Raw genomic sequence first — 16,072 nt, forward strand, 5'->3', positions numbered from 1 at the left:
GCATTATCTGATCCATCTGTCAAGGTATTGCAGAGTGTGCTGGACAATCAGGATGTGGCCAAAGTGTGCCATGGTTTCCCTCCTTGCCCACACGTCCATGTTTTGTCCAGATGAATGAGGAGTTGGGGCTCAGGTCTGGTTTCTTCATGAAGACAAAGGCAGAGCTAACCTCTGGAACTGAGCACTGGGACAGGGAAACAAGTCAGACATAGCCTCTGTTAACCTTTTGGTGATGGTCAGACCAAAGGGCCTTCAGGTGTACCTGCAGAAACCTGCAAAAGGAATGTGCAGTTCAGATCAGCTGCTCTCAAATATGGGCTCTGGAGATGCTCTTCATATCGTCCTTAAGGGAATTTCTCAGTTATGGAAGCTTTGTCCGTAGCAGGGTTGCAGTGGGCAATCATTGTTTCACCATATAAATCATGACCTATAAACTGAAAGATTCGTTGCTTTTCTTTTTCTTTTCTGTTTTTGTACTCGCTGGTGTTTTGTTTAGTTTTTTTTTTGAAGCTTGGAAGTTGACAAGCAGCAATGGTCTGATGGCTGTGTTAGCAGGCACTTCTGTTCACAGCTGTCTGTGGTTGTTATTATCTGGCAAGGATAGGCAAACGCTTACTGTGTGGCATGGATTAGACACCCTTGAGATCTGTATCTTTCCCTTCTCAAAAACTAAGGTTAGGAGAGGGGATAACAATCATGAGATTGTTAAAGTTTAAAAAGTTGTATCGTAGGCCAACTCTCAGGCTTACAGTTGTTCTGTTCTTCATAAATCACTTTCCTTCTTTTTGATTCTCTTTTTTCGAAAGAAAGTCTTCAAGATCTTTCAGATGTTTCTCAGTCTTAAACTGATCCTTGTTTGATCCAAGAGAAAGCTCCATATGTTTGTTTTTCTGGTTAAATGTGTTTTTTTTTCCCCCCCACGTAACTATTTAAAGTACAGTCTTTAAAGAGTTGGAGGAAGGTTAATGAATCAGTGAGTAAAAACAAAGAATGACAAGAAGTATTTTAGAAGCAACGAGCCTAGATGCAGGTGTATGTCAAAGCTCCAACACCCCTTTGTTACATGGAAAGATTTGAAAAATCAATGTCTCTGTCCCCTGCCTGGTTTAAGATTCTTTTTAGGCTGAGGAAGATCAGCTAAGAAAAAGCTCTTCAGCTACTCTGACCAGACTGTTCTAATAAAAATCCCCCAAGGAGTATGTGCATGCTCTTTTTCTTCAGGAATGCATTCATAGTCCATGAGGTTCCTGACGGACATTAGGTTCAGCACAGCTCCCCTGGGACTTGGCTGACTTAATTTGATGTTCACCAGGTGGTACTGGACGACTTGAAGGTTTCTTCTGAGAGACGTGAAAATTTTTCCTGATTATTGATGCCGTATTTTTAATAACGCTCAAAAAGCACAAAAAGGTTATCCAGATATAAGCAGGTCTGTGCTCTGCATCATGAGCTTTGTATTTGTCTTCTCCTTGGCCTATTAAATGAAAACAAGGCAACGTTGATTGCTACTTATATTAAGAAAAATAATAGTGTATATTGAAGTACTTAAGCAAAGATGCCCTGTGACAGGGATCTAAATTCCAGTGCAACTTCTTTTCTTGAGCTGTCCTAACAAACAACTGAAGTTGTAGTTTTATAAAACTGTATATGTGTAGATTTATAAATATATTTTATTTTCTGACTTAAAGCGTTCCGTGTGCTATTTAGCACTACAGAACTTCTGGTCATTTTGTATTTTTTAGACTAGTTCTTGGGTTTTGGAGAACTGTTGTGTAATTAAGAATAAATAGTCAGAAAGAGACGATACACTGAAACCTGGCAGTTAAAATGGTCTATGCAGGTTCTCACAGATTAACAATTATGTTTTCTGCCGTGAGCTGCAGATTGAAATCAGTCAGAGTTCACCGCTAACTAGTTTCTAGGTAAAAGTTGTTGATTACAAAAAGAGAGAAACAGATTTTTTTTTTTCTTTTTCTTTTTTTTTTTTAAAGTACAGGAAGCTGCTGTGTGGGTGTCAGTGATTGGGTTATAAGTAAAATTCAATGCTCTAGTGCTTTGATCGTGGGACCTACTGCATTTGCCCCACCCTTACCCACTTCCTTTAAATGCAGCACCATGCATTCCACATTGCGGTTATAACAGTACTGTTAACCAGTGATATTAGTGGAAGAACCTTCACCACTAACCAGTGTGTAACCTTCAACCTCTTCTAAATTTTTATTGCTCGCTTATAGTGGTTTTGACCTTTTTAACCTTGAAAGAATATAAAAGTCCAAAAAATGCAGGAAGAAATTGTAGTTTCAGTGTGTTTTCTTCTTGTAGTGATTATTTAATAAAAACAATTGTTTTTACCACTCCAGCTTTTTTCAGTCTTTGTAAATATTAGGATTTATTTTAAATATATTGAATATTAGTAACTAATAGGGGCGGTGAGTGTTGTATTAATAATGGACTTATTCAATGATAATGTACTTAACAAAATTATGTATTGGTATTCCCAACAAAAACTTAAATATCAGAAAAATATCATAATACGGGTAATCAAAGGACTAAGTACTGAGTTCATCCCGTGTAAAAAAGAAATTAGTGGATTTTCTTAGCAGCTATTTGAAATACAGGTATTAAAATAAGCAGTATTGAGAATTTGTTATTCCAGACTGCACACAGTCAGTTCATCAAATAACTTTGTTTCTTGATCCATTTATTCTTGGTAGCTTTGATGTATTATGGAAACTGAATTTATAAATTGGCATTTCAGAGGTTAGTGGTTAACACCTCTATCTTCAAGTTAAGGACTTCGATTCCGTTCTCACATGGCCTTTTTGACAGGCAGTGTTTTTTGAAATGTCAAAATACTGCAAAAAATCTTGAGAAGACAGAATAGGGGACTAACTAGCCTTCCTTGAATTAGTAAGTATGATTCTCCTCTTTCAGAGATGCCTCGCTTGTGTGGAGTCACAAAAGACCTGAATGCCAACACAAAGGTTTGCCCAGTGTTTAATTTGAGTGACTAGAAATTATTACATAACGATATTATTAATCATAAATTTAGCCAGCTAAGGTGGTAGAGTTCAGTATTTTTACCAAATGACAAATTGCAGAGCTGATAGAAGTATTTTGCTGTTGCCAGCAGTTAAGTCTGTAAAGGCCCCACTGACTTAGGACTCAATCAGTCAGATTTGGCTTATGTGACTTTTTTTTCATCTTGCCAGTTTGAAGATAAAGAGATCTAAATCTGCTGATGGCTTTCAAAAATGAGAACGGGTGGGGTCTTTAAGATCTAGTAAAGATCTAGTAAGATCTTAATATCTTATTGAACTACCCTGAAAACTAGAAGCTGTTGAGCTAGACTCAAACTGTTGAACTTCGTTTGCACCCCTGAGGTACTGTAGATGCCTCGCAGCACTGTGCACGATCAGATCCTTCATGCTGTCAGCCACAGCTTTTCTTGCACGAATCGGAGGGGCAGGGCAGGCAGCTCTCGGAATGACAATGTTTGTAGAGCCCTGTTCTGCTGCTGCCTGCCTTTGTATTTGATGCTTCCTCCCCCTTTATGTCCTTTCTGATAAATATAGTTCTTTTTTCTGTGTGTCACTTCTCTAAATTTAAGGCATTTTATGGTTTGACTGTTTTTATAATTTTAGACTTATTTTTCATCTATAAAGCAGTGCAAAAGTACAGTCAGTTTACATGGCCACTGACGTCTTATTAACAGCCCTCTGTTGAGCATTCAGTTTAACGAGAGAAAAAAATAATTAAAAGAATTCCCTCGCATTTGAACATTTTTTTAAATTTGCATGGGCATGTTCAAGTCATTTGGATCACCTGTTGGTCTAAAGGGGAATACAGAGCGCTGTTATTCACTGTGTGATCACAGGAGTGCTTTGTTTATTTCTAAGTGGTACCACACACCTGTTTCCTTAGAGCTTCTTGAGTCCCCAAGGTTACTCACGAGTAGCACGGTGCCTGTTCACCTTTATTTTTTCCTCATCTGCAGCTGACTGTGAAAAATTCAACCTAAAACTTTGTGACAGACAGGAAAACTTTTTTTTTTTTTTTTTTCATACCTTCTAGAAGACCTGACAGTTGCGTTAGAATACAGGCATCCCTTGTTGTTTAGGATAAATGACTCATGGGTGGAGCACCTGCCCTAGCCACAAACTAAAAATTCCATTCACGCTTTGATTCTGTTGTTTATGCTGATCTCTCACAGTGAAGATATTTCAGTACCGATTGTTGAAATAGGTTGTTCAGAATCTGTTTCAGAACAGTTCGTTATCTGAACATACAACGATTCTTCTGCTAACCTCACCTTTTCAGAAGTCTGTAATTTTAACAGTATTTGTCTTAAGCTAAGATGTTCAGAGTTACTGGCTAGCAAAAGGTGAGAATTTTGGAAATAATAAGCAAAAACTGTTTTGATTTTTATTTTTGCATAGGAAAAATTCTTACTTTCTGTTACTAAAAATATATATTATGATTTTGTGCAAACAGCTTGATAGCCAAACAGTTGAGTTTGAAATACAGTGCAAAAATAGCCCCTGTTGAGGACAAATACCTTTGAGTATTCTGTAGAAAATTGGTTTTAATTTAGTGGACTTTCAAGAACATTTTGAAAGCTGGTAATAATTTTTTTCTGTAAGTTCCTAAAGCTCACAGTTTACGAAAGTTTTATTCCGCATCAGTGGAAGAGCTGGATAGTTTAACAGCATGGCAAAAAACATGCTGAGTAAGTTAGGAATGATAGATAAATTTGGTTAAGTGCCAAGGGAGAGTTCTGCTGGGAAGCACCTTACGCACTGCACAGTCTTCAAAATTTGCTGGAGTAACACCTCCTCGGGCAGATACAAGGTGTGTGAGGAACCTTGGCATTACTTGTTCAGATGTAATTGCAGGTATGGACTTCACTCATACTGTCACTACCTATCCTACATAGCATGACTCTGACTTCTTAAAGCATATTTTTCACTTTAGAACGTTTCCTGGAAAGGAGTACCTGTGTAGTGAAAGTTTAAAGCCATGTCACCTCAACTCTGCCATGTTTGCCTGTCAGTATGCATAATACAAGTCTTCAGACACATGAAAACATGCTGTTTCTTGCAATACAGAAGGTACTTTTCTAAGCAAAAGCTAGGATCATCCTTGAAACATGGAATATAGTGAAAACTCTAAAGGTTTCATTGTTTCACTGGCAATATCTTGTAATGTAATAAGTCAAATTCTGTAATGGCATCCTACCAGTGAGATTATATTTGCCTTGAACTATAGATCTCAACCCTGAAGTTTGCTGTGGGGTATGAAATTAGATAAACCCTTCACATGGGTGGAGTTCACTATAAGTTAACAGCATTTGCTGTGGTAAACCATTTTGTTCATCATCTCTTTTTGCTGAAGTGAGTCCTCGGTGTGGTTTGGGTGCACCACTTGGGTAACTGCTGAAACTGCTGTGGTTTCAGAATAGGACCTGTTTTGCTTTTTTCTAAACTTTTTTCCCCTGAAACTATTAGCAGAAAAATCAAATAAGTAAGGGTTACAACTGTTTGCCTCTGCTTTCGTATTGCCATACCTCAAAAATGTTAAGCAGTATCGTTATAAAATGTAGTATTTTTAGTCACCAGTATGTATAAGATTAATGGCACCTCAGTAACTACTGATAGTACATTTTGCAATCTTAGTATTTTACAAATGTCCTTCAGTTCAGTTGGTGATTTATTTTAATATGATTTTTGTATTTTTGCTTTATGTTTTAGAAATACTTAACCCACATCCTTGACATGCTAATCATAGAAATACAAAAGTTTTATTTAAATATATACTTATTGCATTGGGGGATTCACACTTGGGGTAAGCCAGCAAGGATGTGTCATAAGAAAGAGAACTCTGGTGTCATTATTACTGATTTGTGTCCAATAAATTAGTAAATTTGAACATCTAAAACCAAACAAACTTCTGCCAGGCCTTCGGAAACCATGTTTGCTGAGTGTGGCAGGATAGAACAGGCTATAAGCAGCATACTGAGTGGAGCAAAAGAGGACTCATTGAGGAGTCTGTTGCAAGTGTTAGGATTGGCTTCTCCATGTGGGCACTGCCCTTAAATTTCTTTGCAAAAAGTAACCTAGGTCTCATAAAGGTTGCCCCCTTTCTGCTTTTCTTCAAAATAACAGCATTAAAATCCTCTTCTATTCTTCAACAAACAGAACTAAAGAAAATGGCACTCAGAACATAAAATGAACATTTTATGTTATTAGCAGTAACTCTAGTATTCACGGTGACATTTCCCCTACAGACAAGTTGTTCTTTTTTGATCTGTCCTGAAGATGAAGCACAAGAAACCCCTGATGCTCTTTGTTTATGTTCTGAAACCACTAGGGGCTTTGTGCAAAAACATTAAACAGGCCACCTAGAAAAAAACAGGTTTGCTGAGCAAATACGTTGCAAAACCTGCATTCGTATTAACAGTCACCAATTCCACAAAGTGGTTTCAGCAACAGAAGATTTAACCTCTGAAAGGAGCAGCTTAAAATGGACCGGTCTTTCCTCCATCCATCAAATCTGGTTTGGAACAATACAGGGTGGAGAGAATTTGCTTGCTATATCTAGCAGTAGGGGAACAAGAAAAAAAATGTAGGCTCTTGTTTTGCCTTGACCTAAAAATAGAAATACAGATGCTTTAATTCTCTCCGTAATTTAAAAATTATTTTCTCCTTTATCTGCAGAATTACATTTAAAAGAATGCTGAGTTGTTCATCTTTTGCCAAGTTTGTTCCTTACATTGCATAGGTGTGTCAGAAGGTGAGGTCTGATGGAGATGAGCGGTATGTCAATGCAGTAAAATGTTTCCAGTGTACAAAACATGGCCTCTGCAAAGGCAGATTGAAACGCTGGCAAAAGAGGGTCCGTGCTTGTGGGGAGAGCAAATGCTGCTGGTATTTCCTGTATATTTTGTCACTTCCTTCCATGAAGGACAAATCCTTGGTGTGATCTGCCTGTCTTTTAGAAGCCCCACATATAGTTGGAAAATAATGGAAAATTAGTTGGGAATATAGTTGGAAAATTCCCCATGGAAAATAGTATTGGAGTGACCATTTAAGAGCTCATCCATCCTCCAGCTTCAAGGCAGCACAACCAGCGTGCCTTCTAGATACTGTTTCTTGAACCCCTTGGATATGATGTGGAATGCATCAAATTCCCTAAGTAGTCTTGACTATTCTTAAGTTTTTTAGAAATTTTAGCAATTGTCTAATATAAATCTGTCTCCATAACGTCTAAATCTGTTAGTCTTTCTTGGTGTCCAGTTTGCAGCCAAGACTATGATCAGGTTCCTCCTGAATATTCTTAAGACTAAACAAACCCAGATATGTCTCCTGCTGCACGTGTCTTGTTTCCTACACCTCTTTCTGTATGCTTGTTCTCCTGAGGGCTTTCCTAACTTGCTTTGCATTTTCCCTGACGCACAGTGCCAACAAGTGGTTGCCATATTCAATTTGAGGCCTAACTTGAGTGGAAAAAATAATTTTCCCTGTGTAGGGTACAACGTTCTTGCATATAAATTCCAGTATGATGAATGCCTGCATGTAATGTTCTAAGATTTTGTTGCTGATTAGCAAGCCGTGATCAGTTGGTGTTCAAGAAGCGTCTGGATGATGCTCTTAGATGGTTAAACTTTTAGCTTGCCCTGTGTGGAGTCAGAAATTGGTCTTGATGAGCCTCGTGGGTCCCTTCCAACTCAGGATATCGAGCAATTTGATGTGGTCTTACCAGAGATTGAAAAGGAAATTTGTACCTCTAGCTCTCGTTTCCCATTTTTTCCATTGGCTTATTGGTAGGCATTAAATATCCATTGAATGCCTTCTCAGTGGAGAGCAGGGCTGATGGTAGTGCTACTGAGGTAAGAGTCTGCTCGGTTCCTCCTGACCGAGGCTGAGGACCATAAAGCCCCTGCAGCCCTTCAGGAGGTGCTGCCAGCACTGTGTGGAGCCCGCTGATGGTGAGGGCAGCACAAGAAGGATGTGGAGCTCTTGGAACGGGTCTAGAGGAGGGCCACTAAGATGGTCAGAGGGCTGGAGCACCTCTCCTGTGCAGAAAGGTTGAGGGAACTGGGCTTGTTTAGCTTGGAGTAGAGAAGGCTCCAGGGAGACCTCGTTGTGGCCTTCCAGTACTTGAAGGGAGCGTATAAACAGGACGGGGAACACCTGTTTGCATGTTGGTAGTGATAGGACAAGGGGGAATGGTTTTAAATGAAGACAGAGGAGGTTTAGGTTAGAAATTAGGAGAAAGTTTTTCACTCAGAGGGTGGTGAGGCACTGGAACAGGTTGCCCAGAGAGGTTGTGGATGCCCCACCCCTGGAGGCATTCAAGGCCAGGCTGGATGCGGCTCTGGCAGCCTGCTGCAACCCTGCCCAGAGCAGGGGTGTTGAAACTAGACGATCTCTAAGGTCCTTTTCAACCCAGGCTGTTCTGTGATTCTATACGTCCTACAGACTGACCGCAGGGAGGTGGGCTTATGGCTGGCCTCTGGGACGGGGGGAGGCTGAGCCGGGATTTAATGACGGGTGGAGGCAGGCTGCTGGATGGAAGTCTGCTGACCTTTTATTTCTCCTCTTTGACAAACGAGGATTGCCACAGATTCAGGCAAATTCTATTTGATGTATACAGCTTATAACATTTATGAGCACCTGTCACTGACTGAAAGTACTTTCTTAAAAGATAGCAGCCTGTATCTTAAACATGGCAAGTACCTACTCTGAAATCTGGGTTTTCAACTCCATTTCTTTGTGCTTTCCTAGTATGTGTGCTCTGATGTGAGTAAATTATAAGATTCCTGTTAAATTATAGTTCAGACAATTGGAAACTTAAAAAAAATAGTTTTATGAATGAATTAGGTATGTAATTCAGGTTGTTATGTGAGAAGTTGTAAATATATTTTCTTTTTAAAATGTTTCCAGATTTTCCTTTATCATTTGTCAAGTATACATTATCATCATGACTGACCTTTTTTTTAAAAAAGAAAAAAAGGGGGAAAGAATTACATTTTTCTGTTTAGTTATTTGACCTAACAAAATAGTTTTTTCAAGGGGAATTTAAAAGTAAACATTGAGGTTCTAATTGCAACAACCAAAATTTACAACCACGATTCATGAGCATACAAAATAGCTCCTGTGATTGCATCTGTTACTGGGGTAGAGTATAAGAACAAGAAGTCACCTACAGAAACTGGGTTGCACAGCAAGCACCCCAGAACAAGGTGATTTCTTCATCACGCTGTTTTCCGTTGCACATAGTGGTACAAATGTAAACCAGTTCCAGGAAAAAAAAAAAAAAAAGCATGCATTCTGTAAAGTCACAGATAAGTTACTATTTTGTTCTATTTAACATGATTAATTACTTACCTTTAGTAATATGTTTCCAAATATTTTGTCTTTTATATTATCCCAAACAATCTGAAATGTCTCTAATCCTGGAAATTGAGCTAAAGTCATGCTTGTAAATTTTTCTGATCAAATGTCTTTACATTGGGTTTTATAATTTAAAACCTTGATTGTATTAATATGGAGTATTTGTAAGAAAGATAATCAATTAAACCAACTATTTGAGATGATTTGCATTGAGAAATGAATAGTATTGTATTTGGTTAAGTTTTAAACTACCCCAGGAAGAATGGATGATGCTAAATTGCATCACAAGTTTCCTATTTAAGGGGTTTGCATTGTCCGTGGTAAGTAACTTCTGTTTTTTTCTCCTTTTTTTTTCCCTAAACTTTCCAGGTAAAAGTACTCCTGTAAGCCACCTTGGGTCTTCAGATTTTCCCAAGCCCCATGATCCATTCCAGCCATTTGGGGCTGACAGCAGTGACCCGTTTCAGAGTAAAAAGGGGTTTGGGGACCCATTTAGTGGAAAAGATCCATTTGCTCCCTCCTCTTCAAGTAAAACTTCTAAAGACTCTTCCTTGGGGTTTGCAGACTTCAGCTCTGTAAGTTAAGTTCATTGTCTCTGAGCAAACCACTTTCTGCTCTGCTTGCAGCAATCTATTGGGTTTTTGTTTTAACTGCAAACCTACTGTTCACTGGCTTCTGTCTCTTAGTACCTTCATGCTGTCCTCATTGTTTTTGTATTAATATTTCTGTAATAAAAAGGTATTATTTCAATAAAAAAGGAGTTTCAAGTTTCATACTAAATTTTGAAGGGTTTATTTGCATTTAAATTATTTTAGTACAGTGTGCCTTTACTCACAAATTCTTTGTAGCAGAATCTGTGTATTGTTTTTGTTGCATGGAGGCTATTCTGTAAACTGGTTTTGGGGAGCCAATGATGTAAAGATTCAAAAATAATTGTTGGAGACATTTATATAGCAATTTCACCATATCCTGAGAAGTGAATCCTTAAAGGGAAAGATTCCCTAACGTATTTGTATTTGTTGTGAAAAAAGTTCTGACAATCCTGTCACAATGTTTGCTGTATACAATGGAATGTGATGCTAAGGGTACGTAAACGAGACAGAGATTGAAAATTTAGCTGTTGAATTTTGTTCCAGTTGCTGGTATTGTAGAAAAGCCCTTGTTAGACAAAGAAAACGATTGTTTTGTAGAACCAATACAGAGGCATCCATTTTGCACTCCAAAATACAGTATCAGAAGGCGAAGCCAAGTACTTGTTCATTAAATATATCCAGGTTTCTAAAAGCCTGGCTTTGTTTTAAGTGCTGGCAGGTATGTTACTGAATTGGAAATCAATGTAAATATAGTAGTAGCGTGGTTCTTATGCTTCCACACGTAGGTAGAAATCTGTTCCATCCACAGCTTCAGGCTTCTTCCTTCTTTCATGTGTTTTTGCTGTCACATTGCCACGCAGTGAAATTGCCAGCTTAATCTGTCACTCACCTCTGACGAACGCAGTTCAGTGTTCAGTAAGTGGAGATCTTTAAGCTGAACCTTTCAGGTTGCTGATTTTTTAAATGTTTTCCCCTGATTATTAGTTACTAGTAAATGTGTATCACTTTTCTATTCTATATTGTTAGTTGAGGTCATCTATGCATACTTCTAGCTGGCCTCAGTGCTTTAATTTATCTATGATACTGAAGATGTCAAAGATGAAGATACTATGTATGCTTTACCACAGTTAGTATTAGCCTGTTGAATTTGGTGCACAGTTAAATTCTGTGATTGTATACAAAATGGTGACATTCTTAATAAAAATAAGACGCAAAACTTGCTTTATCTGAAATTTCTTGAACACCACCTAGTTTCATCCTTGAATGAAAGACAAGGAATGGAATGGAATGACTGTTTCCCAGCTATTGTTGTCTTATTTACAGACTGCATTTCTTAAGTTAAAAGAGTGGCTTACACTGATGGATTGCATCAAATGATTAACCAAAAGCTCTGATCCCTGTCCCATTGGGTGCTCTAGTGTTTAATTCTCTGTGCCATCAAGTTTCCAGGAGGTGAGAGTAACTTTAAAAGATGAGGAAAAATTAGGAGAAGCGAGATCTTGAGTAGCAGCCACTTCTAACTATTGTTAGGTGGCACTTCATCCAATAAAATTAAATTTTAACTTATTTTGTGAGTTGCTTTCTACTCCTGTAAGAACAACAACAAAAATGTTAACAATTTGGGAAGAGATGGGTTTCCTGGTTCTTTTCAGTGTTTATTTTTTGCTTGCCTATAACACGATTATTCTGCTACACCTGATAATTCTTAATCCTTCTGTATAAAGTCTTAAGTGTACTAGTTACCTCGTAATCAGGAAAGATGTGCTTGTCTTCTCCTATTCTTTGGGAAATTTTGCTCATAAAGGAAATCAAAAGCAATTTTAATTGCAGAAAGTATTTTGACATACTGGTTGAGTCATTGGAACCTGAGATCAGATTCTTAGAATAATGTAGGTTTGAATAATTGAGTAATGTGACTTTTAATTGGAATTCTTTACTGTTGCAAAGAAATAACATGAGGACCTTCACTAGTTTTTAGTAGTACTCTAGAAAATACGGCTCTTTTATAAAGATGTTGGCCAAATCATGCACCCAGAGTTCAAGTATATTCTCATTGCATTCTTAACTTCTTTACTGGCATTGAATATGACTCTTTGGAACAAACCAAAATATTTTGGTAGCTCATGTTTCAAGTATATCTAGTTTCCAGCTTCAATTTACAGAATAACAAGAGAAACAATCTGTTAATGCAAAGAAAGCATTTAAATTTCCAAAAAAACAGCGCTTAGAACCAAGCTAATTTATTTCTCTTAATATAAGCTGGTAATTTAGCAAACACAAGTCAGTGTAGCTTTTTGGTTTTTGTATGTCATTACTTTTGCTGCAGAACCTGCTGTTTTCCTCATTTATGCATTGGGTCTGAGGATACTTTTGAAAAAAAGATACGAGAGTTTTTATGAAATGACACATAAGTGATACATATTTATAGACTTCTTGAAACCTGGACGTATCAAAAAACAAAAAAAGTTATTATTTTAAATGATTTGTAACTGAGTTACGTGACCTTTTTATAGGCCATCTGTGCAAGAATCAGTGGCCAGAATGAATTGTTTCACTATCTAATGGTCAGTTATGCTCCTGAAAATTTTACTTCATGCCAACTCTTTGTAATAAGGCACATACAGATTTGTTTCCAACTTTTTTCTTACTTTTTTTTGGTACTCAGCCCTTTCTATCCACAAAAATAAATTATGTATTGTAAACAAGTCATAAGTTGGGCTGTCATAAGCTTTATCCAAAGATTTATCCAAACATACAAGCTACATAAGTAAATCTATTCTCTCAACATTAAAGAGAAAAAAAAAAGGCACCCCAGAACGTTTGACCAAGGCTTATTGTATTTCTGAAAATAATAACTGTTTTTCTTGGTCCTAGCTATAGGATATTCTTTTTGAATCCTTGGAATACGTGGAGAAGTCCTACTTCTGTTTGAGCCTGTCTTCACTGTATCTTGAAAAAAATCTATTTAAAATTCTAGTTAGCACTTAAATCTTACCTGTCAGCTGCTCCCTGAAAATACTTAAAGAAGTAACGATAGTAGGATTTCTTCATTGTAAGATATTAAATGTGCAGTTCTTCTGTTGTATGCCAATAACATTGAGTGCAAAGGTTCTCAGAGAAGTTTTGGTGGCGATGTAAGCAGAGGTATTGTTTGAAGAAAAGTAGCTTTAGAAGTAGCTTTGCATCAAATTATCATGATTTTGCAGGTATTGTGAGAAATAAAATGAGGAAGCGTGAGCATACAGAAGCATACATTTACAAAGCATGATTTAACTTGAGTAAATGCAAATTGGACTTTAAACAAATACAAATAGCTGCATTTATTTAAAATTATGGATTATAGATACAATGCAGAATGGAAAAGGCAAAGGTGGGAGCATTCATGTAGTACATACGCAGCTAGGCATAGGTCTATTACTTAAAGTTGCATTTAAAATTCAGTATTTCAAGCTTGTCTGGGAAGGAGTAGCTGTGCCAGCTGGTGCTGTGGCCTGTTTTGCTGTGTTCAGAGTTACTATGTTGAGGTCCAGAGGGCAATTTTGCAGTGTACATTCAGCTGAAATTAAAACTATACATTCCATGTAGTTCTCTCTCCCAGGAGAGAAGAAGAGGGGAAAAAAAAGAAACAGATTTTCCTGAACATTTATAAAAAGAACAAAGCAAATTTTAGAAGTGGGATATAATGCAAACATTTGTGTGCACCTCTGCCAACACTTCTGCTAACATCATCCTCTTTGGTGGATGCTAAAATTAAACAGTAACAGATTGTATTTTAGATTTAAATTGTTATTATTTAAATATTTTATAGTACTTTATGTATAAGGTTTGACCAAACAAACTTATGCATAGTTCAGCGGTAATACCAGACCACAATTTTGGAATTGTTTTGTTTAATAGTGCTTAAAGTGTTTTGGGAAGCTCAAACAGGCTTGGAAGCTCAATGTTAAAATGTGTTATATTAGTATTTTCTGCTGAAGTAAATTGGATTCTCTTACATTATTTCTTACTGGAAAAACTCACCCTGTATTTTGTGAACAGTTGCAAGAAGTGCTTCTGTAACTTTTGATTGAGTGATGAAGCTTCCCACAAATCAGCAGTCTCCAGAGTCATTACTGAAGCCCCTCACCCTTAGCAGGAAATACTGCAATAAAACTCTGCCATGGACTTGCAGAAGAGTAAATAAGCCTTGGTGTAACCAGCTAAGGGTTACGCATTTACTGTTCTCAAAAATGGATGCAGGTTGTGATGCTCCCAAACCGCTAACTAACTTCTGTGTTTGTGGGGTTTTTGTTTGGCTCCAGTCTTCTGGCCATGTCCATACACAATTGGGAGGTGGATGCAGGGACGTGCAGCCCAGATGGGTTAGTCCTCTGGTGGGAGGAGGAAGACGTTAAGGAGATAAAGGAAAGGATGAAGTGAGGAAATGAGTGAGTGAATTTTTGTCTTAGTCCAGAAGAGCTACCCTAAGACAGCTTGGTATACGTGATTCATATATTATTTAATGAGTCTGATTCATTGTGTTTTTCTACTAGCTTTTTGGTAAATTTATTAATTTGTTTTCCATTCTCGTTTTTTAGTTTGGAAATGAAGAACAGCAGCTGGCTTGGGCAAAGCGTGAGAGTGAAAAAGCAGAGCAAGAAAGACTAGCTCGATTGCGGAGACAAGAGCAAGAAGACCTTGAGTTGGCTATTGCGCTCAGTAAGGCTGATATGCCAAGCTCCTAGAGGTTGTTTGGCTCCACCCTGTCCGAGTGAATCCTTTAAACGTGGCTTTTATAAAATACTAAATTCTTCGTTTCTGTTGTGAAAATTATTCTAGTCACCTTCAACTCTAAACAAGGCTGTCTGGTTCAATCAAACTGGGCTCTGTGTGGCTTTTCAAATGCGCAATATGCAAGAAACACTGTATAAGCTGTATTATATGTTCTAGATAAAATTTACTGCTTGTAAGAAATTTAACACATGATCCTAAGATACCGAAAGCAAAGTTTCTTTATCTTGAAGACAACGTTGCATATAGAAACCTGCAACTTGTGAATCTGGCTTTTTATTACCTGACTTCCATTGTTTTTTGAGGCTGCAGTATGATTTTCAAAGAAGATGTTATAAAAAGATATTTATAGAATTAGCTTTCACTTGTTACATTTATTTAATTATTCATAGTAGGCTAATGGGTATGTTATCTACATCAAAGTCTTCAGTATAAATTCATTATTAGATATTCCCTTTTTACCCAGGATATATGGCTTTTATGAAGGAATCTGGCAATTTATATATGATGAATACAAACATAGTGAAGTGTATAAAATATTGCAAATTTGAAACCTGTATGAATGAGTAGTTTTCCGTATTTAAACACTTACTTGCATTGGCTTTTAATTGTAGGTGACGTAAAAGAGGGAGTTAATTCAATTGTAGTAAATTGGACAAATATGATGGTTTGCCAATTAAATAACTAGGTAAAATCTTGCTTTATCTCATAAGCAAATGTGGTTACAAGGTTATGGTAAAAGTTTGAGTGCTTCTTTCATGTAAAATCAAGCAACTGAAAACTTAGTAAGGTTGAGCTGAGTTCTCCCCTACAAGTCGTTTTACTCTCTTTTGCTCTGTCTGCCAGAACAAAGATCATATTTTTTGTGTTATCCAACTGACAGTGTGAGATAGTCTCTACCTCTATTTCTTTTTTTCCATCTATCTTATAATATGGGGTTGCAGATAAAGCATTCTTTAGCTGAAGTAAGGCCAAATTCAAACAGATTTTATTTGCAAAATACATGTTCATGCATAAATTATAGAACTGGATTGGCTTTTGAATATGTCTTGCAGTAGTAAGTCCAAGTAGGAGCAGATTTTATATACACTTGCAGAACTCAAAACTTCCACCTGGTAAGGATAACACAACATGTTTTACATGTCATATAGAAAGCCCTTCTGATAGATCTGTGAATTATTTACTTACTAAAATGCCTTTTCTGGTAATTACAGGAATTCTAAGACTTCAGTTGTCTTTGCCTTGCACTTTTATGTCTAAATAGTGTAGGCATCTAGCACAATTTTTTTTAAATGTCCTTTACATGCATCTGCT

The 16,072-nt window shown here is 37.2% G+C and overlaps 1 protein-coding gene across 9 annotated transcripts in view; it reads left to right on the top strand.

The window, feature by feature from the left end:
• Positions 1 to 14,846, top strand: part of EPS15L1 (epidermal growth factor receptor pathway substrate 15 like 1) — a 38,295-nt gene extending 23,449 nt beyond the window's left edge. For 8 of the 9 annotated variants that reach the window (XM_080566063.1, XM_080566066.1, XM_080566064.1 and 5 more), the window contains 2 exons: positions 9,765 to 9,970; positions 14,566 to 14,846. In XM_080566063.1, the coding sequence (XP_080422189.1) occupies positions 9,765 to 9,970; positions 14,566 to 14,712 (353 nt within the window). In that variant the 3' untranslated portion in view covers positions 14,713 to 14,846. The remainder of the gene's footprint in view (positions 1 to 9,764; positions 9,971 to 14,565) is intronic. The other variant, XM_080566068.1, reaches the window with a different exon arrangement.
• Positions 14,847 to 16,072: the final 1,226 nt, after the last annotated feature.

Source organism: Anser brachyrhynchus, assembly GCF_964034855.1.
Source record: "Anser brachyrhynchus genome assembly, chromosome: 23".
NCBI lineage: Eukaryota > Metazoa > Chordata > Aves > Anseriformes > Anatidae > Anser > Anser brachyrhynchus.